This window comes from Girardinichthys multiradiatus, chromosome 18 (genome assembly GCF_021462225.1).
Source record: "Girardinichthys multiradiatus isolate DD_20200921_A chromosome 18, DD_fGirMul_XY1, whole genome shotgun sequence".
Lineage (NCBI taxonomy): Eukaryota > Metazoa > Chordata > Actinopteri > Cyprinodontiformes > Goodeidae > Girardinichthys > Girardinichthys multiradiatus.
In genome coordinates, this window is record NC_061810.1 from 4,376,304 (window position 1) to 4,403,195 (window position 26,892).

General features: G+C 42.0%; 1 protein-coding gene across 2 annotated transcripts in view; it reads left to right on the forward strand.

Moving 5' to 3' along the window:
* The window catches only part of tpst1 (tyrosylprotein sulfotransferase 1), a 60,543-nt gene that overhangs the window by 28,746 nt on the left and 4,905 nt on the right, over positions 1-26,892 (forward strand). For both annotated transcript variants that reach the window (XM_047392097.1, XM_047392098.1), the window contains exon 3: positions 3,478-3,676. In XM_047392097.1, coding sequence (XP_047248053.1) covers positions 3,478-3,676 — 199 coding nt within the window. The remainder of the gene's footprint in view (positions 1-3,477; positions 3,677-26,892) is intronic.

Below are 26,892 nucleotides of genomic sequence, written 5' to 3' on the forward strand. Positions count from 1 at the left end.
TACATCTGTGATTATCTTCCGCTCAGTGGTGAAGCCACCAGGAGTTTGAAAACAATGTGCCAGGAGTCAGGTGTTTTCTCTGGGTCTAGCATCGACCGCCCAATCAGCTGACAGCTGCTGGCGAGTCACCTGACATCTACAAACGCCAGAGCACAATAGCAATCAAACAATATCTTGATGAACCAAGCAGATATTTCAGGTTTCCTAAGCTACGTTCATGCCTTAAAAGTAGGGCTGCACCTTAAAGTAATTTTTTTTAATAAGTCCGTTAATCTGACAACTACTTTTTAGGTTACTCTAATGTGAATGCTTTGGGAATAAAAATATTTTCTCCAAAATAATAAAAACAATTCTTTAATATTGCAATGTTTTCTTTGTTTTTGTTTTTTTCTTGAACCCATAGTATGCACTTAAGGGCACAGCTCTGTAACAATAAAACAATAAAACACTTAAAGCAAGAACAGCTTTACAGTTAGACATCTCAACCAGATCTTAAATAATTCCAGTAAAAGAAATGAAGTGCAACACATTTAACAATCTAACAATATAAATAATGTGAAATTCACATCACTTCCAGGAAGAACACTAGAACAGGTTTTACAGTGCAAAATAACTTTAGAATTGTTTTAATAATTTATTTAAACTACTTTGTTCAGAACCTTTTAAAGTAAAATATGTGCAATTTCAGAAAATTTCACATTTTCATAAAAAATTATTGAAACAAAACTAAATATTTTTCTCACAACACACAAGCACACTTACACATTTGTGTGGAGGAATGTGAGCGTGTCTACATGCTGTGAGGTCAGACTTGTTCTTATTTTGTAACAACGTTACCTGCAGCTGAAAAGAGGCGCTAAGATGGAGTTGGTGGTGCAGTGACTGACTGTTATTATTTGACAAGGATAGGAAGGGTGGGGAACCTGGCCTGCCTGTCTGTGCATTGGTGGTTCTCTGTGTCTGAGGCTGGGTGCATGGGTGTGTGTCGGCTCCCTCCCTGTGGCTGCTTGGCAGGGCCTGGGCCCCCCGGCTCTGTCAGGCCTCTGCTTGGGGAGTGCTGTGCCTTTGGGCTTCGGGTCTCTGGGTCCATGGCTGTGTAAGGGTTATGATTATTGATTATAAATATTTATCAAATTATAATTCAAAATCATAATTCAGAAGAAATGCATTCTAACCAAAAATCATTTCTTACGAATTGAGATCAGAGATGCACTCTGGTGGTGTGATTATTGGGCTCACAGCACTTAATAATTACAATTAGTTAATTGTAATTAGTAACTGATAATTATTAACCAAAACCATGCTAAATGTCTGTCTTATCAAATGTTTTACTAGTGTGAAACACAATCTTATTTTGACTGATAATCACTCTCACACAGAAAAAACACATACGCTGTTTCTTTATTTATGTGAATATTTATTAAACCAATATTCCCTCTTTCAACCAACTATTCATGTTCATCAACTTTTTACCTAATTAAGCATGCACTATTCTACGAAATAACCAAAACTAAGGATGCGTGCTGAGTGTAGATGGAGATTGAACCAGCAGTTTATGGACTGAATTGATCAAAGCTTTGGATTGACTTGGAAAATGGAAACAAAATCAACTAGAAACATTTGCATTTCCTGCGAAAATGCAGTGTGAATGCTGTAAGCTGAATTTTTTAGCTGAAGGCTGGCAGAAAGAAGCTGAAATTGACTGCAGAAAATCTGCTGAAATCTGGTAAATTAGTAAACAGCAAAGAAAAACTGTCATCTGATCTGTTTGAGCAGGAAGACTATTAGCTATAAAACAGCTTAACAATGTAAAGTTACCTCAAAACTACTTGTTGAAAGAGTTGTTGAAACCCAAGAACTGACAAAAACTTTAAAAAAGCAGGAAAGAGCTGCCATAGATGAGCTGAAAAAGCAGACTGAAGCAAAAATATAGCCTAATAAGTTGAAGTCAGTGCTAAAATACACAAAAAAACTGCAGAAATTTCAGAAAAAAATGAACTAACAACAAATATGCTGAAGAAACACAAAAACAAACAAGAAATTGCCAAAAAAAACACAAAGTGTTCTTCAGCTAAGAGAGAAGAGAGGAGAAAGAGAAGCTACAATCCTAACGGTAGCATATTGGCTATCACTAGCATGAAGGCTGATATTAATTTAACCCATCTACCATGCAAAAAGCAATATATAAGCTAAAATGAGCTAAAATTCTACTACAGCGTATATTCAAATGTCTATGAAATTGCCATTTAAAACTATTCACTCTTCAGCATTCACACAATAACAATAGTAATAAACTAGAAAATTTCTGAAGAAATTTAGACGGGGCCCGCCTCTTGGCGTGTGCTTCTTGGACCAGATCCAAATGTTGTGGGGCTGAGGTACAGAACCAAAGCAACAGAACGGTGTGCATCATGATTGAGGGTAGAAGGTTAAGATGTCTATCTAGACCTGTTCTTGTTTCACCAGTAATCATGCGTCCTTGCATTGCTTTGGCAGTCGTCAATAAATAAAAAGTCCAGTTTAGAGATGTGTAGTAATAGTTGTCACCAGGCAATGGCATGGGAGTCAGGCCACTCACTGTTCTCCCTTCATTGCTATGGCAGGCCCCAACTAAGGAATGTTGAGACTTTTATTTTGTAAATATCAGCTTGCATAACCTAAGGTTATGCTTTAAAGTATGCAGCTCTGAATTAAACCAAGGAGCTAGCCTCCTATGAATAATTACCTTCTTTTTCCAGGGGGCTGCATTGTCTGATGCACCACGCAATGATGAAGTAACACTATGAACAAGAGAATCAATTTGTGAAGGGGAAGAAACAAAATTATTGCCCTCCAAACTTAATTTGATATCATCTTCAAACTGTTTTAAACTTTGTCATTCCTCCTTTGTCTCCCTGGATGTTTTCAACCTTACCCATCTTTTGGACTTGGTTTATGTTTTAGATGCAGCTGACTTGGAACAGCCTTTTTTCACACTTCCAGTTGTTTTTCCGTCTTAAAGAAGTTTATAATCCTTTTCATTGTTTCAGCTAACATTTCTCTTGTTAGGGCTGTGTGTTCTTCCAAGCACTCTCTTTTATCTGCAGACATATTTGCAGAATTTGGCCTGAGCAGGTATTTGTTATGGAAACTGAAAACAAAGAGTAAATCCTTTTTTTTCACTAATATTGAGGATTTTAAAATGTTATCATTTGATTGTTTTAAACACATGTGCCAGATATTCCAACACTGTCATTACATTTTTGAGGTCATTTTGAGTCTTATATAGGATTTCCATTTTACTGCTACCAAGTAAAAAAGAAAGAAAAACAAACATTATTACTTGTTTTTTGCCAGGGCTAGTGTTATCAGAATATTTAAACTGGTAACCTGAGATGAAAGTCTCCTCATTGCAGACATGCAGTAGAAAAACTTGGAACTGATACTGTGTTTATAGTTGACATGACAACTAAAATCAGTGTTTGTCTTTTGTTTTAGAGTGGAGAGGTCCACAGACCAGGTCATAAAGCCAGTAAATGTGGAAGCCTTGTCCAAATGGGTGGGAAAGATTCCACCTGATGTGGTGAGGGACATGGCCAACATTGCTCCCATGCTTTCCAGACTGGGCTACGATCCGCACGCCAATCCCCCCAACTATGGTCAGCCTGACCCCAAAGTTTTGGACAACACCAGGAGGGTAAGTGCTAAGCAGTTGTGTGAGAAGGTTTACTATGTCAATTAGGATTTTGTAACAAGTTAGATTAATTAGTTAACTGAAGTTTAAACTTTTTACTCAGGTTTTCTAAAGCTTTGACCTACCAGTCTTAAGTTTTGTTGCTTTAGGTTTGTCTGTAAGAACAGCTTTAAAGTATCTGGTAGCTTTCTTGCCATGAGTGGTCTTTATATTAGGAGCAGAGGAAATGCATGTGGCAGCAGCAGTAAAACACTGTTTTATCATTTTAAAACAAAACTAAAACTCTAAAACTAAGAGCTCACAGGTTAAACTGCATTTAGCGTCCTGTATTTGCAGTTACCGTGGTTAACATTGCTGTCATTGCAAAAACAAAGTCTTTGTGTATTTTCTTTACACTATGTTGACATTTACTTTAACTTTGAGATTTCCAAATGGCCGCCAACATTTCCAAATCCAGCACATTCCAAGACTGGCAGAGGTTGACAGTTCCAAAGGAGAATTAAAGCAACATTGCTGTAATATGTTAGGCCTTCCTGTTGTAAGCTGATAGTCTCTCGCTCTCTTTCAGCGTGAATGTCTTGACATGTCATAGAAAATAGTTTTATTTTAATAGCATCTCTTTACTTCCTCCGAGTTCATTTAAAAACTCCTTAATAAAGGGTTTTGAGTTGTTTTCCTCAGTAACATCGTTCACATAAAGAAATTATGTTGATGTGATCGGAAAAAGATCTGGGCCCATATTCACAAAGATTCTCAGAGTCCTCCTCTCATGGAGCTCCTAAATTATCCTAAAAAAATCTGCCAAGGATTCTTAACTTAAGAGTGATTCAGCTAGCTGCAGAGAGCAACTCTGAGCAGGGAGACGACAGAAATTCCTATCTTAGTGAGGAGGTGTGGTTAACCTGTTGCTAGATGTGATGCTGTCTTCTCAGATCTGTGATTGGTTGTTGCAAAAAGCCACAAAAAAAAAAACAACAAATGGGCTCATGGTATTCAATGAAGAGAAATTCACCAAATTCAATTCAAATTCAAAAATACTTTATTAATCCCAAAGGGAAATTAGATGTTGTAGCTCATATCCTGCAGGTTTCTTCAAAGAGCCGTTGTAGATGCTGATGGCTGTGAGCAGGAAGGATCTCCTGTAGCGCTCCGTCTTACAGCAGATCTGAAGAAGCCTCTGACTGAAGACACCTTGTTGTTGTACAACAGTCTCATGAAGAGGATGCTCAGGGTTCTCCATCTGAGATGTGTGGTCAGGGATGAAGAAGATCCAATGCTTCAAGCAGGAGGACAATCAGACCAATGGATGTCTGGACAGAGCCAATGAATTAAATACATTCTTCAATAGGTTCAGTTCAGAAACAAGCTCAGCATCCACCTCTCCTGCCCACAGTCAAACAGACATCCCACCCTCCTTTGACCCACAGCTTTTTTGTCACACCTCAAATGTTTTATATTCCGCCTCAGCCATGGACCCTTCTGCTTCTACACGTTTGCCTTCAACTAAATCAGAAGATGCTGATACTCCCTTTGACTCCCCCTTCCACCTGTGTGTCTCAAGAAGTCAAGTGAAGAGACAACTGGAAAGACTGAACCGGAACAAGGCTGCAGGTCCAGATCGTGGCAGCCCTAGAGTTCTGAAGGCCTGTGCAGAGCAGCTCTGTGGGATTCTGCAGCACCTCCTCAACCTTAGCCTGGCCCAGAAGAAGGTCCCAGTGTTGTGGAAGACCTCCTGCCTTGTTCTGGTACCAAATAAAACTCTACCATCAGTCCTGAATGACTATAGACCTGTTGTCCTGGCATCCCACACCATGAAGGTTCTAGAGAGACTCCTGTTGGCCCACCTGAGTAAGCAAACAATAAACTATCAGGACCTCCTTCAGTTTGCTTATCGCTGTGGAGTTGAAGATGGCATCATACACCTGCTTCAACAAACCCACTGTCATCTGGACAAAGCCAGCAGCACTGTAAGGATCATGTTCTTTGATTTCTCCAGTGCATTTAACACAATCCAACCTGATTTGCTTTGTCAGAAACTCCAGAAGACTCAGGTGGAGGCCTCAACAGTCTCATGGGTCAAAGACTACCTGACAAACAGACCACAGTTTGTGAGACTGAAGGGTTGTGAGTCTAACCAGGTAGGCAGCAGCACAGGAGCACCACAGGGGACTGTACTCTCACCATTCCTTTTCACTCTGTACACCTCAGACTTCCAGTACAAGACAGACTCCTGTCACTTGCAGAAATACTCGGATGATTCTGCAGTTGTTGGGTCGATCAGAGATGAACTAGAAGCTGAGTACAGGGAGCTGGTGAACCGCTTTGTAGCATGGTGTAGAAACAATCATCTCATCTTGAATGTGAATAAAACAAAGGAGATGATTGTACAGGGGTTGGACAATGAAACTGAAACACCTGTCATTTTAGTGTGGGAGGTTTCATGGCTAAATTGGACCAGCCTGGTAGCCAGTCTTCATTGATTGCACGTTGCACCAGTAAGAGCAGAGGGTGAAGGTTCAATTAGCAGGGTAAGAGCACAGTTTTGCTCAAAATATTGAAATGCACACAACATTATGGGTGACATACCAGAGTTCAAAAGAGGACAAATTGTTGGTGCCCGTCTTGCTGGCGCATCTGTGACCAAGACAGCAAGTCTTTGTGATGTATCAAGAGCCACGGTATCCAGGGTAATGTCAGCGTACCACCAAGAAGGACGAACCACATCCAACAGGATTAACTGTGGAGGCAAGAGGAAGCTGTCTGAAAGGGATGTTCGGGTGCTAACCCGGATTGTATCCAAAAAACATAAAACCACGGCTGCCCAAATCACGGCAGAATTAAATGTGCACCTCAACTCTCCTGTTTCCACCAGAACTATCTGTCGGGAGCTGCACAGGGTCAATATACACGGCCAGGCTGGTATAGCTTTTGTCACTCATGCCAATGCCAAACGTCGGTTTCAATGGTGCAAGGAGCGCAAATCTTCGGCTGTGGACAATGTGAAACATGTATTGTTCTCTGATGAGTCCACCTTTACTGTTTTCCCCACATCCGGGAGATTTACGGTGTGGAGAAGCCACAAAGAAGCGTACCACCCAGACTGTTGCATGCCCAGAGTGAAGCATGGGGGTGGATCAGTGATGGTTTGGGCTGCCATATCATGGCATTCACTTGGCCCAAAACTTGTGCTACATGGGCACGTCACTGCCAAGGACTACCGAACCATTCTTGAGGAACATGTGCATCCAATGGTTTAAACATTGTATCCTGAAGGCGGTGCCGTGTATCAGGATGACAATGCACCAATACACACAGCAAGACTGGTGAAAGATTGGTTTGATGAACATGAAAGTGAAGTTGAACATCTCCCATGGCCTGCACAGTCACCAGATCTAAATATTATTGAGCCACTTTGGGGTGTTTTGGAGGAGCGAGTCAGGAAACGTTTTCCTCCACCAGTATCACGTAGTGACCTGGCCACTATCCTGCCAGAAGAATGGCTTAAAATCCCTCTGACCACTGTGCAGGACTTGTATATGTCATTCCCACGACGAATTGACGCTGTATTGGCCACAAAAGGAGGCCCTACACCATACTAATAAATTATTGTGGTCTAAATCCAGCTGTTTCAGTTTCATTGTCCAACCCCTGTAGGTTTTAACAGAAGCAGGAATAAGTCAAACACTATTTCCACCATGGGAGAAGATGTGGAGATGGTGGAGGAGTATAAATACCTTGGTGTTCACCTGCACAACAGACTGGAGTGGAGATGCAACAGTGAAGCCATCTACAAGAAGGGACAGAGCAGACTGTATGTCTTGAGGAAGCTTAGGACCTTCAGTGTTTCCAGCAAGATGCTGCAGATTTAGAGGAGCACCTTTAATCCTACATGCTGCTGGTTTATTTTTCCCATAGGGGAATGATAAGGTTAATCTTATCTCGTTCGTTCCTTCGTTCGTTCGTTCGTCGTCTTCCGCTTATCCAGGACCGGGTCGCGGGGGCAGCAGACTCAGCAGAGACGCCCAGACGTCCCTCTCTCCAGACACCTCCTCCAGCTCCTCCAGGGGGAGCCCAAGGCGTTCCCAGGCCAGCCGAGAGACATAGTCCCTCCAGCGTGTCCTGGGCCGTCCCCTGGGCCTCCTCCCGGTGGGACGTGCCTGGAACACCTCCCGAGGAAGGCGTCCAGGAGGCATCCGGTATAGATGCCCGAGCCACCTCAACTGGCTCCTCTCAATGTGGAGGAGCAGCGGCTCTACTCCGAGCTCCTCCCGGATGGCCGAGCTCCTCACCCTATCTCTAAGGGAGTGCCCGGCCACCCTACGGAGGAAGCTCATTTCAGCCGCTTGTATCCGTGATCTCGTTCTTTCGGTCATGACCCAAAGTTCATGGCCATAGGTGAGGGTAGGAACGTAGACCGACCAGTAAATTGAGAGCTTTGCTTTTCGGCTCAGCTCTCTCTTCACCACAATGGACCGGCACAGCACCCCCATTACTGTGGCAGCTGCACCGATCCGTCTGTCGATCTCCCGCTCCATTCTTCCCTCACTCGTGAACAAGACCCCGAGATACTTAAACTCCTCCACTTGAGGCAGGAACTCCCCTCCAACCTGAAGAGGACAAGCCACCCTTTTCCGGTCGAGTACCATGGCCTCGGACTTGGAGGAGCTGATCCTCATCCCAGCCGCTTCACACTCGGCTGCGAACCGCCACAGCGCATGCTGTAGGTCTTGGCTAGAGGGGGCCAGCAGGACCACGTCATCCGCAAAAAGAAGAGACGAAATCCACTGGTCCCCAAACCAGACCCCCTCCGGCCCTTGGCTGCGTCTAGAAATCCTGTCCATAAAAGTTATGAACAGGACCGGCGACAAAGGGCAGCCCTGCCGGAGTCCAACATGCACTGGGAACAGGTCCGACTTAGTGCCGGCAATGCGGACCAAACTCCTGCTCCGCTCGTACAGGGACCGGATGGCCCCTAATAAAGGGCCCCCGATTCCATACTCCTGGAGCACCCCCCACAGGGCATCACGAGGGACACAGTCGAATGCCTTCTCCAGGTCCACAAAACACATGTGAACCGGTTGGGCAAACTCCCATGAACCCTCGAGCACCCTGTAGAGGGTATAGAGCTGGTCCAGTGTTCCACGGCTGGGACGAAAACCACACTGTTCCTCCTGAAGCCGAGGTTCGACTATCGGTCGGACTCTCCTCTCCAATACCCTGGCGTAGGCCTTACCAGGGAGGCTGAGGAGTGTGATCCCCCTGTAGTTGGAACACACCCTCCGGTCCCCCTTCTTATAAAGGGGGACCCCCACCCCAGTCTGCCAGTCCAGAGGCACTGTCCCCGACCGCCACGCAATGTTGAAGAGGCGTGTCAACCATGACAGCCCTACAACATCCAGACACTTGAGGTACTCAGGGCGGATCTCATCCACCCCCGAAGCCTTGCCACCGCGGAGCTTTTTAACCACCTCGGTGACTTCAGCCTGGGTGATGAAAGAATCCAACCCCGAGTCCCCAGCCTCTGTTTCCACCACGGAATGCGTGATGGCAGGATTGAGGAGATCCTCGAAGTACTCCTTCCACCGCCCGATAATGTCCTCAGTCGAGGTCAGCAGTCTCCCGCCCCCACTATAAACAGTGTTGGCAAAGCACTGCTTCCCCCTCCTGAGGCGCCGGACGGTTTGCCAGAATCGCTTCGAGGCCAACCGGTAGTCCTTCTCCATGGCCTCACCGAACTCTTCCCAAGCCCGAGTTTTTGCCTCTGCCACAGCCCGGGCCGCAGCACGCTTGGCCTCACGGTACCCGTCAGCCGCCTCAGGAGTCCCACAAGCCAACCACAGCCGATAGGACTCCTTCTTCAACTTAACAGCATCCCTTACTGCCAGTGTCCACCACCGGGTTCTGGGATTGCCGCCACGACAGGCACCGCAGACCTTACGGCCGCAGGTATGGGCAGCAGCATCGACAATAGATGCAGAGAACATGGTCCACTCGGACTCTATGTCTCCAACATCCCCCGGGATCTGGTCGAAGCTCTCCCGGAGGTGGGAGTTGAATACATCCCTGGCCGAGGGCTCCGCCAGGCGTTCCCAGCAGACCCTCACTATGCGCTTGGGCCTGCCGAGTCTGTCCGGCTTTCTCCTCCTCCAGCGGATCCAACTCACCACCAGGTGATGATCAGTGGACAGCTCAGCCCCTCTCTTCACCCGAGTGTCCAAAACATGCGGCCGAAGGTCCGATGATACGACAACAAAGTCGATCATCGACCTCCTGCCTAGGGTGTCCTGGTGCCAAGTGCACTGATGGACACCCTTATGTTTGAACATGGTGTTCGTTATGGACAATCCGTGACTAGCACAGAAGTCCAATAACAAAACACCACTCGGATTCAGATCGGGGAGGCCATTCCTCCCGATCACGCCTCTCCAGGTGTCACTGTCGTTCCCCACGTGGGCGTTGAAGTCCCCCAGCAGAATAATGGAGTCCCCGGGAGGGGCACTATCCAGCACCCCCGACAGGGACGCCAAGAAGGCAGGGTACTCTGCACTACCACTCGGCCCGTAGGCTGAAATGATAGTCAGAGACCTCTCCCCAACCCGAAGGCGCAGGGATACAACCCTCTCATCCACTGGGGTAAACCCCAACACGAGACGGCTGAGCTGGGGGGCAACAAGCAAACCCACACCAGCCCGCCGCCTCTCCCCGTGGGCCACTCCAGAGTAGAAGAGAGTCCAACCCCTCTCAAGGAGATGGGTTCCAGAGCCCACGCTGTGCGTGGAGGCGAGCCCGACTATTTCTAGTCGATATCTCTCGACCTCCCGCACAAGCTCAGGCTCCTTCCCCCCCAGCGAGGTGACATTCCACGTCCCTAGAGCCAGCCTAAGCATCCGGGGATCGGGCCGTTGAGGTCTCCACCTTCGTCCGCCACCCAATCCTCTTTGCACCGGTCCCTCACGGTTCCCCCTGCAGGTGGTGGGCCCACTGGGGGTAATCTTATCTCTATAATAATAATTGGATGATTGTTATAGAAATGTATGTGCTCATTTACGCGACTCTTTAGTAGGTGGATCTCTGCGCTGCTGAGCCAGTAGCGTTTTATTAATTTGCTGTTATTCATTGTTCAGGGAATATCTCTCCATTCTCTGTCTTTCCACCAACATTTTTGTCTGCTTAAGACACCCTTAAGCTCACTAAAAGTCCCCCTCACTACTCTTAACATTTCCTCACATTAGGAACTCTCTTAAAGCCTATGATGCTTCGTGAATAACTTTTACCGAGGGAAAATTCTAAGAAAAATCTTAGAATTTGAGAAATTCTGAGTTTTTTCACTTGGAGCAACTTTTAGTCTTAGGGTTCTTTGTGAATACGGACCTAGGAATTTGAATTTTTAACTGGCTGTTTAAAAGGAAAATTGTCTGATTCAGGTCAACAGCAGATTTCTAGGCATTTCTAATTTCTTTCTAATTTTTGGATAACTACCTGTTTACATATGAAGTAAGAGGTTCTAAGAAAGAACATTCAGCAGATAGTAACTCTTTATTTAAACATGTTAATTTCTCAGGAGCTTTCCAAACATGTTTTTTTTTTAGCATTACTTAGACTGCATTATTATTTTTAACATCTGTTCCATAGATGATGGTGTTTGGTGGAAAGATATTGGATCCTGTTTTAGCAGGGAGAGTTTTGTTGCTGTAAATCAGGGTAAAATGTAATGTAAATGAAAGCAGTTTTTGATGGTTTGTGTTTCATGATTAGATGTTTCTTTGTTCTAAAATGGTAATATTGCTCGTTTATTTAACTCTGTCAGCCTTCTGTCTTGTCTTCTTACTGTATGAATCTGCATCAACCAGGCACTGAGTTAATGAATCATTCTACTTTACTATATTCACTCAGACGCTGATGCACTTGACCAAAGTAACCTTTTCCCACTCTATCTTTCTGTGGGAAAGATGAAGAGAAGAAACCACAAAAGTCATATTAATCAGACCTTCATTGATCAATTCAATTCAGTTTTATTTATATAGCGCTAATTCACAACACATGTTGTCTCAAGGCACTTCACAACAGTCAGGTACATACATTCCTATTAATCATAACAATTGAACAGTGCAGTTGGAGTTAGCTTTTTATTCAAATTGGATAAAAGGTTTTTCTATCTAAGGAAACCCAGCAGATTGCATCCAGTCAGTGACTTGCAGCATTCACTCCTCCCGGATGAGCATGTAGAGACAGTGGACAGTCACTGGCGTTGACTTTGCAGCAATCCCTCATACTGAGCATGCATGTAGCAACAGTGGAGAGGACAAACTCCCTTTTAACAGGAAGAAACCTCCAGCAGAACCAGGCTCAGTATGAGCGGCCATCTGCCACGACCGACTGGGGGTTTGAGAGAACAGAGCAGAGACACAAAAACAACACAGAAGCACTGATCCAGAAAAAGTAAATGTTAATGGGTGTAGCTCCTTTAGTCGTTTCACCTAGAAAGAAAGAACAGATAAACTCTGAGCCAGATAAACTCTGAGTCTGAAAGAGAGCACATATAATTAGTTACAGTAAAAGCTCAGTCAATTTCCATGTCTAGGAGAGAGAAAGGGTTAAACACACAAAAGACAGGGCTATGTGGATCATCGGTAGAGGGTGAGCATTAAGTTGTTGCCAGCAGAAGCTCGGACCATTCCCCTCTCCAGAAAGGTGTCACAGGCAGACACAGAGCCAGGCCAGGTGTAGCTTCTAGGAAGAGAAAAGAGAGAACAAGGTTAAAAGCTGAAATAACAGCAAATAATGCAAAATTGGAGAGTAGTGTGCGAATGTAGCGAAGAGGGTGAAAGTGGTCGTTATGTCCTCCAGCAGCCTAAGCCTATAGCAGCATAACTACACAGATAGTTTCAGTTCAGATTATTTAGTTAAATGGCTCTTATTTACAATGATGTCGTCTCAAGGCACCCCACAAAGGGTCCCACTGATGGTCATTGTTATACTAAAAACCACAAGGATTGGGATACCTCTCTCTGTCAGACTGATCAAACCATCGGAAAAGAGAAGGGGTCACACAGGTAGCAGAAATGGAGGGTGTGTTTGCACCTCAACCATAACAGTGTTCCGGAGGTGAAAGAAGGAAATCCTAGAAACCTGTTTAATATGGGATTTAAATAACATGTCCTGGTCAAAAATAACACCAAGGTTTTTTACTTTATTATCAGAGGTCAATTTAATGCCATCCAGGTTAAGTGATTGACTAAGTAGTTTCTTTTTGAAAGACTCCGGTCCAAAGACGACAACTTCTGTCTTGTCTGAATTTAGAAGCAAAAAATGTAACGTCATCCAAGTTTTTATATCTTCAAGACATGCTTGTAGTCTATCTAACTGGTTGGGCTCATCAGGATTCATGGATAAGTAAAGCTGAGTATCATCAGCGTAACAGTGACAATCTATCCCATGCTGCCTGATAATTTGACCTATTGGAAGCATATATATAGTAAAGAGAATTGGCCCAAGAACTGAACCCTGTGGTACTCCACAATTAACCCTGGAGTTTAAAGATGATTTATCATTTACATGCATGGACAAACTGGAATCTGTCAAACAGATAAGATTTAAACCAGCCTAGCGCTGTTACCCTGATCCCTACAGCATATTCCAGCCTTTCTAAGAGAATATTGTGATCGAATGTATCAAATGCAGCACTGAGATCTAACAGAACCAGAACAGACACAAGTCCATTATCTGAGCCCATAAGAATATCATTAGTGACTTTCAGCAGAGCTGTTTCAGTGCTATGATGAGCTCTGAAACCTGACTGAAACTCTTCAATCAGGTCATTGCTGTATAAATGCTCACACATTTGATTAGCAACAATTTTCTCAAGAATTTTAGATAAGAATGGAAGATTGGATATAGGTCTGTAAAAACCCCTAACCCTAACCCCTATCTCGATCAAGCGAAGGTTTCTTAAGTAAAGGTTTAATTACAGCTAACTTAAAAGCCTGTGGTACATATCCATTTACTAAAGATAAATTAATCCTATCTAAAATGGGGCTGGTAATCAGAGGGAACACTTCCTTAAATAATTTGGTTGGGATTGGGTCTAACATACAAGTTGAAGGTTTAGATGAAGCTAATATTTCTGATAACTCAGGAAGCTTCACAGGATCAAAACAGTCCAAACACAAATCAGGTTCTGCAGTTATTTCCAATGTTGTCTCACTTGCTGAGGATGAAGTAATCATCTTCAGTAGTATGTCAAAGATTTTATTTTTAATAGAATCAATTTTATTTTGGAAGAATCCCATAAAGTCATGACTGCTGAGAACTAAGAGAATGGATGGCTCAACAGAGCTATTACTGTGTAAGTTTAGCAACTGTACTAAAGAGAAACCTAGGATTATTCTTGTTCTCTTCTATTAATGATGAGAAATAAGCTGTTCTAATTTGGCGAAGTGTCTTTTTATACAACGGTAGGCTATTTTTCCAGATTAAGTAGGAATCCTCTAGGTGTGTAGAGCGCCATTTTCTCTCCAATTTTCTAACATTGTGCTTTAAAGTACACAGCTCTGAATTAAACCAAGGAGCTAGCCTCCTATTAGTTGATCATGGCACAAACCCCGGTCAAACCTGCACATTCATTCAGCAGTACAACAACATTCTGTTTTTGTGCCTATTTTAGGATCAGAACATGTTTTATTAAATTCTCCTCCTCCAGCTGAACCTGGGGTAGCATGCCCTGTAGCCCTGCCTTTGCAATTGCATGCTAAAGGTCTGGGGACATGATGTCATTCTGTTTCATTCTTATCTCTGTGGGACTGTTCACACTGATGTTTGTCTTTTCTCCTTGCCATTTTTATCTAGCTATAGTTTCTATCTGTCCAGAAGGAGGTTTAGGACTCTCAAAGTCAGCTTAGGGAACTTAATTAGCTCTCATTCCTAAAACCAGTGGGTGAAAATGCCTTCACATTGCATTCTGTGTTGCTGGAACTTGGTAGTGAAACAGTATGAGAGCCACTGCAGAGATAAGACGGATTGAAAAAAGCAGTACTCTGTTCCTTTAAGAGGGTTTACAGCTCTGTTAGTAGTTTATCTGTAATACAGAAAGTATGTCTGTCCAGTGCCTGTTTTTTAGAGCTTAACCTCCCCCCCACTGGAGTGCTGTCCAAACATTTTTGGCTGATTTCCTTATTCTCATGCACAAACCCCAGAAAGATTTAGTCTTGAAAGGTCCTGTCTGTTTAGTCACGGAGGCTTTTATGTTCCACATTAAATACTTGTTCATTTTTAACCCTAACCCAAACATGACAGACAATATGTCTTAGTTCTCATGGATTTTTCTCAATAAATCTAACGCCCAGTGCTCAAACCATGAGGTCTGCTTGTATTCTGGATCAGCCAGTGCTCTAACTTTATTTGGTCTATTTCAGAGATGCTGCCAGAGTCTGTTTTGTGGGAACTGGTCTCATTGTCCACAGCAACAGAGCGATTTTAGAGACATGCTATTCTGGCACTCTACATATTCCCTTCAGTTGTTTCAGAGGAATAAATCAATAAGGCTAAATGGGGAAAATGCTCTCCCTTATCGACTCCACATGGAGGGGTTTACAGACATTAGTTTTAATGATGGCAGTTTCAGTGTCTACAGGATCTGGTGTTTTTTGTATTTAAACAGCAGCCATCAGCTATACCTAGGGGATGTCTTTTTACTTAAAATTCCACCATAAGAGCTTGTAGTCACTCTGTCATTCAGAGGTAGACTTACAGCTGTGCTTTAAATTATTGTCCTGCTGCACAAACCAAATACACTCGAGCTTAAAGTCACAAACCATTTGCCAGACATTCTCCTTTAGAATTTTCTAGTTAAGGGGCAGCGTTTATGGTTCCATATTGGCACGTTATCCAGGTGCAGATGCGCAACAACAGTCGCAAGTCATTACATTACCACCACCATGTTTGACAGTAGGTATGATGTTATTTTTCTGAAATGCTATATTAGTTTTACACCAGGTGTAACTGCATACACACTTTGTATAAAAGTCTCCCGTCATTCCAAAGAGTATTTACCAAAAGTCTCCGGAGATCATCAAGATGTTTTTATGGAAAATGTGAGATGGACCTTTGTGTTCTTTTTGGTCAGCAGTGGTTTTTGCTTTGGGACTCTCCCATAGAGGCCATTTTTGTCTCTTTCTAATTGTTAATTATTTAACACTGACCGCAACTGAGGCCCACAAGCTTCAGATGTTGTTCCCGGTGCTATTATGACCTCCTGGATGAGTTGTCAGTGGGCTCTTGGAATTATTTTGGTTGTTTGGCCTCTTCTGGGTAGGTTTACTGATGTGCTAAAGCCTTAGAAATGACTGTAAACCTTTCCAGGTTGATAGATGTCAATGACTTTGTTTCTCATCCGTTCATGAGTTTCTTTAGATCCAGTCATGATGTTTTGCTTTTTGAGGTCTTTCAGCCTACATCATATTGTAAGACAGGTTCTGCTTAAGTGGTTTGCTGATTTTTAATCAGGCCCGAGTGTAGCTATTAATACATAAATAAATCATGTGGTTCTTGTACATGATTTATGTACAAGAACCACATGAGTTGTCTGGAGGAGACAACTCATGTTGTCTCCTCCAGGTGTCCCCAGACACCTGGAGGAGGTGTCTGGGGAGAGGTGTCCCTCTCCCCAGACACCTCCTCCAGGTCCTCCGGGGGGAGCTCAAGGCGTTCCCAGGCCAGTTGAGAGACATAGTCCCTCCACCGTGTCTTGAGCTGTCCCCTGGGCCTCCACCCGGTGGGACGTGCCTGGAACACCTCCTGAGGAAGGCGTCTTGGAGGCATCCGGTATAGATGCCCGAGCCACCTCAACTGGCTCCTCTCGATGTGGAGGAGCAGCGGCTCTACTCCGAGCCCCTCCCGGATGGCCGAGCTCCTCACCCTATCTCTAGGGGAGTGCCCGGCCAGCCTACGGTTGTATAGATGAAATCATCATTTGAAAACTGCTTTATGTATTTACTCAGGTTGTCTTTGATATTTAAATTTGTTGGATCTAAAATAATTATGTTTGTCAAACAAGCGAAAACGAAAAGAAATTAGAAATGGATTATTATGTCTTTTCAGCACTGTCGTCTTTTTCAGGAGGTCCTTTCCCATTGGAGATGGGATATAATCCAGGAAGGATGCTTCTGCACAGCATATGCACAATTTTCTTACTCCCTACAACCGCAGCACAGTATCTTCCTGGCCATACAAAGCAGAGAATTGTACATCATCCGAGGATCACAGCTTTTAAGGACCAAATTAATAAGTAACAGCAGAGTATTAACTGTGAGGGAAGGACTTTCTGCCACATGAGAATGATCTAATATTCATTTTTAGTTCTGAGGATGAATCTTCACGTTTAGCAGCTGCATGTCCTTAAAGTGGTGGTTTAGATATGTGTTGCCAAGTTAAAATATGGTTAGATTTATTTTTTTTTTTTCATTGTGGTAGAGTCATCTTGATGAAGAATGATGTTTGGTATTTTAACAACGTTTCCATATGTTGAAGGAATCCCAGAGAAATACGGGCAGGCTAGAAAGAGTTGAAACATACCTTGCTCTAAGCTACATGGAGAAGAGATGTACTGAATACCTTTTTCTTAGTTGGTTCCAGTGCCAATTTATGTCCAATCCTCCACTATCAAACTATACAAAACTGTAAACATTTTTGACTTTTTTTTTCTTCAGATTTCTGTTTGAATTAATAACTGGATTACGCCTAAAATGAGTCTTCTTTACAGAAAAACAATGTTTTTATGGTTTGTGTTAAAACAGGACCCGTTAAAATTGGATTTCAATATTTCACCAGTTTAGTCAAGGTTCCCCTAACATTGAAAAAATCAGGAACATATTATATAACATCAGGTGCATATTTTCCAGGTCTGGATATGTATAGAGTATGGTAAATTCAGGAAAATAAACCCACATTACTGTCCAGTTCCTTTTCTACTAATAATGGTATTTAAAGAGTTTAGTGGCACCTCAGGGACACTGCTTTCCCCAACAGGTCAGCTGTAGAAATAAAATGCTGTTCTCTGGTTTGAATTGCAAGCCTGCCACTGCGACTTGGGGGTTGATCGAATTTACTGGCAACTTAATACATTTACTTGCGTTAGGCGTGTGGTGGGTGCTAAATTCCAGCCCTGATGTTTGGTTTCCATAGATAGATGCAGCCTGTGATTTCTCTGCATTGCCCTAACCCTCCTATTAACTAGCTTCGTTATGGTTTTAAACTCTAAGAAGTAAGTTTTATCTGATGATGGCTCTAATTTCATGTCAAAAAGACAAAGAGACACTGCATCCTTGTCATGTGTGTGCATAAAGTTGTTGTTAATGGATGTAGCTGTTGAAAAGTTATGCTCTACCCCAGCACTGTAGCAGCTGTTGTTGATCAATAGCAGCATTGTGTCATGTCAGCCTGTCCTAACATCACAATGGCTGTGTTGTAAAGCGAGGACAATGAAGCACATTTCTTAAAACTTTGTGTCGCTCCTTTAAAGCCTTTCCCCTGTATGTTACCAATTATCTGTCCAGGCTGCCAAATGTGAGAGGGCTGTTCCTGCATCATGCTGCTTCCTTCACAGTATTATGGTGTTATGTATTTTATTACTTCTTTAATGTGTCTATGGTGCTGTTTACATATTTTAGATGCAGTAAATATCTCTGTCTGCGCTTGCTCTTCCTCTGCTCTCTATAACACTCGGCTCAGTTTTTGCAGTAGACCTGCGTGGCATGTTGACAGCATGTGCGTGTTAAAGCCCGCTTGTTTGATTTATGCTGTGTACATCTGCTGCCCATCAGTGTGATATTCGTGCAACTCAATCAGCAGGGTTTATATTGTGGTTTATTTGGCCTCCCTCTCTGTGTCTCCTGCGCTCACTTTAGAGTCCTTTATCCTTCGCTAGATGATATAAGCTTTAAAACATTTCTGAGTTTTGGAGGTAAAGTTTACACTTCAGCATCTGAGGTTTCTCTCTCGTTTTTCTGTGTATATATTTTTTTGCAGCACAGAAAACTACAGATAGAATATTAGTTAAACTGCATCTGCAAAATGAAAAAAAGCATAAAAACATAAAAATGACAAAACCTAATCAAATAAAAGGTTAAGACATAGCCTTTATGGGTAATCTGCAGTAAAGCTCCTGAAGGTCCTGACAGCTCGCTACTGCTCAGTGATGACATCCAGGATTTCTTTGCTTGCTCTGTGCTCAGTAGAATAAAGTTCATTCATGTAACCATGGTTGTCATCTTAGAAGCTCTATAGAAGGTTTTGAAGTCTTTGAAATGGCCGAATATACAAAATAATTCCTGAGAGGTGTCCTTCATGTACAACCAACTGAAGCCTATTTCTGAAGCAGCCCAGAAGTCATAGATCACTTTTTGACAAATGGCAAAGACGGGCTGTTTGCCGATTTTCTATTTGTTTGGCTTTTTCAGGATTCTCTGCTATTTGCTCTGCTTTATGAGATATATGAAACTACTGACCATGCAGCACAACCCATATACATCAGGTAGAAATCCATCCAGTGAGCTCTGAGGCTAAGCAACGCAATGACATTAAGCAAACCTCCAAATCCCATAGCAGTAACATACCCTACAGGTAATGTTGGCTTATTGATTGGGTAGTTCTGTGTTTGTTATGCAAGAATGTTGAACAAAAATGTATATTCTCCAAAACATTAATAGGTTTGTCGACCCATGTATATAATGTCCTCGACGCAGGCTATCGCGGGATCGAATCCCGGCCCTTTGCTGCTGTCTGCTCTCCCTTACACAACTCTTTCCACCCCATTTCCTGTCAACCTACTGTCAAAAAAAATACTTAGAAAAAATAATAAAGGCCTCTAGAACCTAAAAATAACTTTAAAAAAAGAGGTTGTCATCTAGAGCGATAAATTAATTCACCTGTTCTTTTTTCTTTTGGTTGTCCCTTGGAAACTTGTCTTCTTTAAAATTTCCTTTAAAGTTCCTTGCCTTACTTGCCTTCATAATAATCTTGAACTTGTTGACTTGCCTTTTTTTTTTTCATTATCACCTCAATAACTACCTGAACTCTGAACATTTCAGTCGTCACGTCAAGCCCAATGACAACAGGACTGTTTGTTGTCTGTTTTAAAATATTTCCTAATGGCAGAATTGTTAGCTACACTGGTTGGTGTGTTCCATTACAATGTGGTTTAGCAAATGTAGCTTACAAAAACCATAGACAATAGGATGTTCACAGATATAACCAAATAATAACCAACAACACATACTAATCTGGGTTGCCAGGCATTGACTGCTCATTGGACTGCTCGGTCAGCTCAGTGTTCCCAAGTTTTGTGGCTCATACACCCTCTCAAGGATCCAGACCACAGCATTAAGATCTTCCCAGTACCTCCTGATGTGTCAAGAAAATCAAACCTCGTGGTATCCTGACTTGAGCTCTCCTTATTAATTAAGCTGCCATGGGTAGAGCTGAGCTCTTTTTTTCCCAGAAAAGTGACCCCTGGTGACGACCTTAGAGTTTTCAGCTAGTTCTGTTATCCTTTCATACGTTTGTGTTTTTCTTAAAAACCAGTGCACTGTTTAACTAATGTCAAAATTCTATTCTTATGTCAGAAATACACAAGCTATTGAAAGCACTGCATAGTGGTGAGTAATAATGTTGAATTTAGAAAAACACGTCAAATCACAGGCATCGTCATTAATTCATAACTTTAGTCCTAGTCAAAAATGGGGACACAGTAACTCTGCCTAAAAGTGAAGGCTGCAGTCCATTAGCACATAATGTTTGTTGTGTAAGACCTCTGGCAACCTGCCCTGAACTACACTGCTGGATGCTGAAGCATTTGGAAATGCTTTAGGTGCTTTCTTTTGTCACCGAGGTGCACTAAAATATTTACTATCATCTCCTCTTTAGTGTTGATTTCACCTCAGAAAAGGTTGTGTGGTTCTGCAGAGCAATCACTTGGAAAGAAGCAGTTGCTAAGAAGCTAAGTGATACAGATGATTAAGGAAGCATGTCATGTTGATAGAAGCATTAACTGAGTGGTACTTGTGTTTCTCTTTTGAGTGATGGTCCATCTGCTTTTATATGGCTGCTGACAAAGTTGATGCCTATCTAAAATCTCTGTTTCAGTTGTGTTAACCCACAGAGCTTCCACGAATATCCTTTATAAACAATAGTAGGGGTTTGTGGCAGATTGTTTTCCCACCTTTGTCACATGAAGGCTGAAATAGAATAATTATTATATAGAAGTTGTTTTACTCGAAAGTGGTTATAATCAGTCTGACAGAGAGAGGTATCCCGATCCTTGTGGTTTTTAGTATAACAATGGCCATCAGTGGGCTCTAGACGGACCAACTATATCAGTTATTATTTTACTTAGTGCCCCTACACGTGGCCCTTTCTGGGGTGGCCGGGCTCTGGCACGCGATGGTTTGGTCTGCCCTCCCCGGCGGCCCTGCGCCGTTCCGGACCCTTTGTGGCGTGCCTTGAGATGACATTGTTGTAAATAAGCGCTATATAAATAAATAAACTGAAACTGAAACTATTTCTGTAGTTATGCTGCTATAGGCTTAGGCTGCTGGAGGACATAATGACCACTTTCACCTTCTTCGCTACATTCTCACACTACTCTCCAATTTTGCATTATTTGCTGTTATTTCAGTTTTTAACTTTATGTTCTCTCTTTTTTCTCTTCCTAGAAGCTATACCTGGCCTGACTCTGTGTCTACCTGTGACACCTTTCTGGAGAGGGGCATCGTCCAAGCTTCTGCCAGCAACAACTTAATGCTCACCTTCTAAAGATGATCCACGTGGCCCTGTCTTTCAGTGTTTAACCCTTTCTCTCTCCTGGACATGGCAACTGACTGAGCTTTTACTGTGACTAAGTCTATGTGCTCTCTTTCAGACTCTAACCTTGAAAACTGCCTCAGAGTTTATCTGTTCTTTTTTTCTAGATGAAATGACTAAAGGAGCTACATCCATTAACATTAACTTTTCCTTCCCATAGAAAGGACTCCTGGATCAGTGCTTCTGTGTTCTCTTTGTGTCTCTGCTCTGTTCTCTCAAACCCCCAGTCTGTCGTGGCAGATGGCCACTCACACTGAGCCTGGTTCTGGTTCTGCTGGAGGTTTCTTCCTGTTAAAAGGAAGTTTTTTCTCTCCGCTGTCGCTACATGCATGCTCAGTATGAGGGATTGCTGCAAAGTCAATGCCATTGACTGTCCACTGTCGCTACATGCTCATCCAGGAGGAGGGAATGCTACAAATCTCTGACTTTATGCAATCTGCTGGGTTTCCTTAGATAGAAAAACATTTTAACCAATTTGAATAAATAACTGAATCTGACTGTACTGTTCAATGATTAGGATTAATTGGAATGTATGTACCTGACTTTTGTGAAGTGCCTTGAGACAACATGTGTTGTGAATTGGTGCTATATAAATAAAACTGAATTGAATTGAATTGAATTGAAAGAGTTTAGGCTCCAAAATACACGTTTCTGTTTTCCTGACCAACTTGGCCATTTTAATTGCAAATGCTATATAAATTTAGCCCATTTACTATTTTCTCATGAAAGTATTTACCAACCTCAACACAACATATTTACCAATTGGCTTTATAATGTAGTTGTTTTACCACATTCAAACATGATTATCGTTTATGTGTGACATTTATTCCCAGTTATCAAAGCATGCAGTGAAGTTCACTTCATTATTCACATTGGTTAAAAAGTTTTCTTATCAAAGGAAACCCAGCAGAGTCACACCTTCTGGATGGGCCTGTGGAGACAGCGGACAGTTGCTTGCATTTTGTGGTTGACTTTGCAGCAGTCCCTCATACTGAGCATGCATGTAGTGGCAGTAGAAAGGAAACCTCTAGCAGAACCAGAACCTGCCTCAGTGTGAGCCGCCATCTGCCTTGACCGACTGGGGGTTTGAGAAGACAGAGCAGGAGAGGAGCCTCCCACTCTACTTTATGAAGCTCTAACCACCAGAGAACATCCAATGATTGAAGTTCCCCCATTAAAGCATATTTAAGGATTTCACTGTAGTTTTCCTTCTGTGTAAAAATGAGTTCTTTTCAACCCAACTTAATAAAAAAGTTGTCATCATAATTATCAAAAGATGGGTGTGTTAACTTTAATACTGTCAGTGGGCAATTAATATCACAACCAACACCTTTTTAAATAATATAAGAAAGTGAAGTTAGTTTGCCCCTAACTTATGCAGAGAGAAGAGCAGTAACTCCACTAATACTTTAACATCTACATTTGGTCAGTAACAGTCCTTTTGTACTCAAAGAAGACTACATGAAGAACAATAGTCAAGCTTCAGTACTGTAAAAAACCTTAACATTGATTGAGTACTTTATTTCGGACACTTCGGAAGGAGCAAAACAACCAGATAGTGTAACAACGAAGCAGAAGCTGCAAAACAAATAAGCATAAATGAACAAATCCTCAAGACATCCCCTCTGCCCCTTATGCTTCAGGTCCGTCAGAGTGGGTAGCAGTAAACACTTATAAAGTCCCACCTGTGCTCCCTTTTACATTTTTGGTCAGTGAGTATTTTTTTATTTCTCTTCTCTGCTCAAACGAAAAATTATCACAAAACTAATAAATAAATAAATAAATGGACGACCATGAATCCCATATACCTCTGTTAATAGTCGAGCCCTGTCCATGTTATATTGATCAAAAACCATTCGTTTATACCCTATATTAATCTGTTTTATGTTTGCACACTGCTTCAGCTGCACATTAAAATCATTCCACAGCCCAACACCGCATATGGTGTTGGGCTGTACAAGTGCCTCTCTTTGTTGTATGTGGAGTTGATGGTTTTAAATATAAGTTACCCCTCAAATTATAACCTCCCTTTTGATCCTTGAACATTTGCTGCTTATTTGTTTCCTTCCCTAAACATGATTTGCATTGTGGGAGATTTACCCAGATCTCTTAACTTAGATCTTAGACTGTAGGAAAAGTAAGTTGGTGTGATGCTGACATCTAACCTTGTGAATAATGCGTATTGCTAATGTATGTGTTGCCCCACATCTCTAAACAGTAAGTTAAATATGGCAAGATTAATGTAGAGTACAAAATATGGAGTCAGTTATTATCCAGAATATGTTTTGCTTTATTGAGGATTTAAATGCTTCTTGACAACATTTGGACTTGGTGCTCCAGATCTTTCTGTAAATTATATGAAAGGAAAGCAGGTTTGGCAGGTAGGATATGTTCTCTGATGTGTTGAGTCTTCAACACCAGTCCATTTTAAAGACCTTCAGAGGTTTAATTTTACATGCATGTTAGAGACTGCTTAGTGAAGAAGACCAGCAGATTAGTCCTAAAGGGATTTAGTCGGAGATGGCTGTATTTTTTGTTTTGTTTTTAGAAAGAGATGTTTGAGATGAGACTGTGGGATCATGTGGTGAGAATGATGGAGTTTAATTTTAACTGTCTGCCACTGGAGTGACAAGACTGGCCAGCAAATGGTAGGGAGTCCAAGGAGGTGGTTTCTGCGTTGGGTTCTATTGGTTTGAAGTAAATGAGCTGTATGTAAAAAATTCCCTGTTGGGTATGGTTAGGGATTTATTTTTTGATATAAAAAAAACAACAATAAAAGGCTAGCGAGTAGCTCGAATAATTCATTAAGGAACCCACATTCAGAGGCTGAAACATTACAGGGTTTACACTGCATGTGCTCCCCTCTACTTGTTGCACTTGCCATCCCACCCATTGTAAGCTGAAAGAAAGAAAGAAATAATAAGCAAAATTGCATCTTCTGAGATGAATTAAAAAATTTATTACCAACCTTGGACAAACAAAACACCTGGATGTCTTTGTCTGGTCTCTATGAGAATGGCGTTTAGCAGAGTTCCTTCCAGCTTGCTCTAATTGAGTTTTGACTTTGGAAACCACAATCAATGGATCTTAAGTGGCTTTGGAGTTGTTCTGATCCCTGGTGTGAAATGGATATTGGGATCAATAAGTTCCCAGCTACTCCACAGAAGTAATAATGAATTGAGTGGAGGGCTGAGACAAAAATATCTGTAGAGATCTTCATCCAGCAGATTGTGTTTGGTTTCCATAGCTGGACCTGGACATTTAATGATGTGCAGGCTAATCATATAATATTGATCTGTCATTACTCTGCCATCATAGTAGGCTTTGGTTCCCACACCACAACAGTTTTCTCCTCATCAAACCATCTACCTCATGAGAGAAGGAAGAATTATTAATGAGGACCTTTCATTGGGAGATTATTGATTGAGTCTTACTCATTTAGTTCAAATCAAGACTAGCGCTGAGCATGTGTTTGCCTCTTTTAATCAAGAGTAGTAGAGGAGAATCATGTCCTGTATAAACATGTTTGCATTTTTTTAACTTAAGCTTTTCTAATTTCTTCTTTTTCAGGGCAATGCTGAACTCACTTTGGCCCCTTCTGGCCATCATAAATTCCTTCCATTCCAAATCTGAGGCCTTTTTAAAGAAAACTTAGTCTTGGTGACCTTCAACAATAGCCAGATATGTTCAGTTGAGAATATAAAATAATCATAAATCATGCTTTAATGTAAACATGGTCCTAGCATGAATTATCTGTGATCAGATTAAACTGAACATATTAAATAAAACAAGTTAATATTATTATTAACACTGATATCATTATTATTATTATTATTAACACCTAAAACAAGCTAAAACGTAATGGAGGCAATGTTGCCTGGTTATTGGTTATACTGGTTGTGGTGGTACTTTGCATTAGTTGATACAGAGGCTGGTGCTTTGTGTTTATTTGTTTTTCCTTCAACAGTCAACACTCATATTACCAAAAATATATTCTAGTAACTTATTGTCTTTATATTTGAGTCTAAAATGAACACCTTTCAGTACTGCTTATGTCCTCCCCTTTGCTTACCGAATCAAATCAGTAAAAGTCTGTTCATTGTGCTTTTCAAAGTAAAAGCATTTTATTTAAAGTATCCTCTCCAAGTTCCCTCCCACATAAGATGGAACCAGACTAGCGTGTAGCTGAAACATTCTCCATTGCTGGTTGTGAGTTGACACTGGCAGCTTCTCAAATGCATGCACTGGGCCGTTACCACGTTTAACCTCCTGAGACTAAAGCTGAGTCACTGGGAGCTGCTGTAAGAACTGAGGCTGAAGCTCAGCAGGGTTGGATTTGGCACCGCCACACCGGATTAATCTCCTGCTTGTACCAGCAGCTGCTTAGCTGACCTAAATGTGATGGTTCCTGCCCAAATGGGCTCTGCATGGCACCGTGAGGCAGGCTTTTTGGGTTTTAGCTTATTCAAACTCTTATCACGTTCTGAACGTTATGTTCCCCACATCTAACAGATTTAGGAGGGATTTGAAATATTCCAGTCCGCATTTTCACTTTTTATCATAACATCTCTGGTTCATTAGTTTACTTGCTTGCTGTTTTGCACATGTTGGAATTTGTGCTAAATTTGCATTCGCTTTAAAAACTGAAGGCATTTAGTATCATTTGGATTTCTGTTTTCACAGAAGAACCTTTAGAAAAAGGGACATCTTGGATAGAACCCTGTCGCTGTCATGTTTGCAGTTTTTTATACATTGTGAGCTGAATATAAATGTGCTAACAATAACTACAGTTTGGTTTGGCATGCCAGGCTGCTGCATAAGTGAACATTAAAGACTAAAGCAGCTCAGGCTGACCTGATCAAGCCAAGATTTACTGATGAGGGCAGGCTTGTTAGCGAAGGTAAAGAGAATCCATGACAGTTTCTAAAATGCTGGGCCTTTTAACTTTTTCACATTAATCCCTGTATCAAATGCAAACTTACATTTATTCGATAAACCAACACAAAATAGTTTGTACATGTGAAGTAAAAGGAAAATCAGACATTGTTTTAAATTTTTACAATAAAAATCTGTGTGGAGTAGAGATGGAATCTCTCCAATTTACTGTTGTACCCCAGAGTAAAAACAGGACAGGACAGTCATTAGTTGTGAGCACCACAAATCTAGCCAATGTGGAAAATGGCGAGAAGAACATCATAGTAAAAGAAAACCATAAGAAATTCTGTTTGCAGTTTACTGCATGCCATGTACATCGTTGGCAAATAGCAAAACGGTGCTGTGGTCAGATGAGACCAGAATGTAACTTTATGGCCATCATGAGAAATGTTGTTTGTGGCTGTAAGCAAATCTCACACATCAACCTGAGT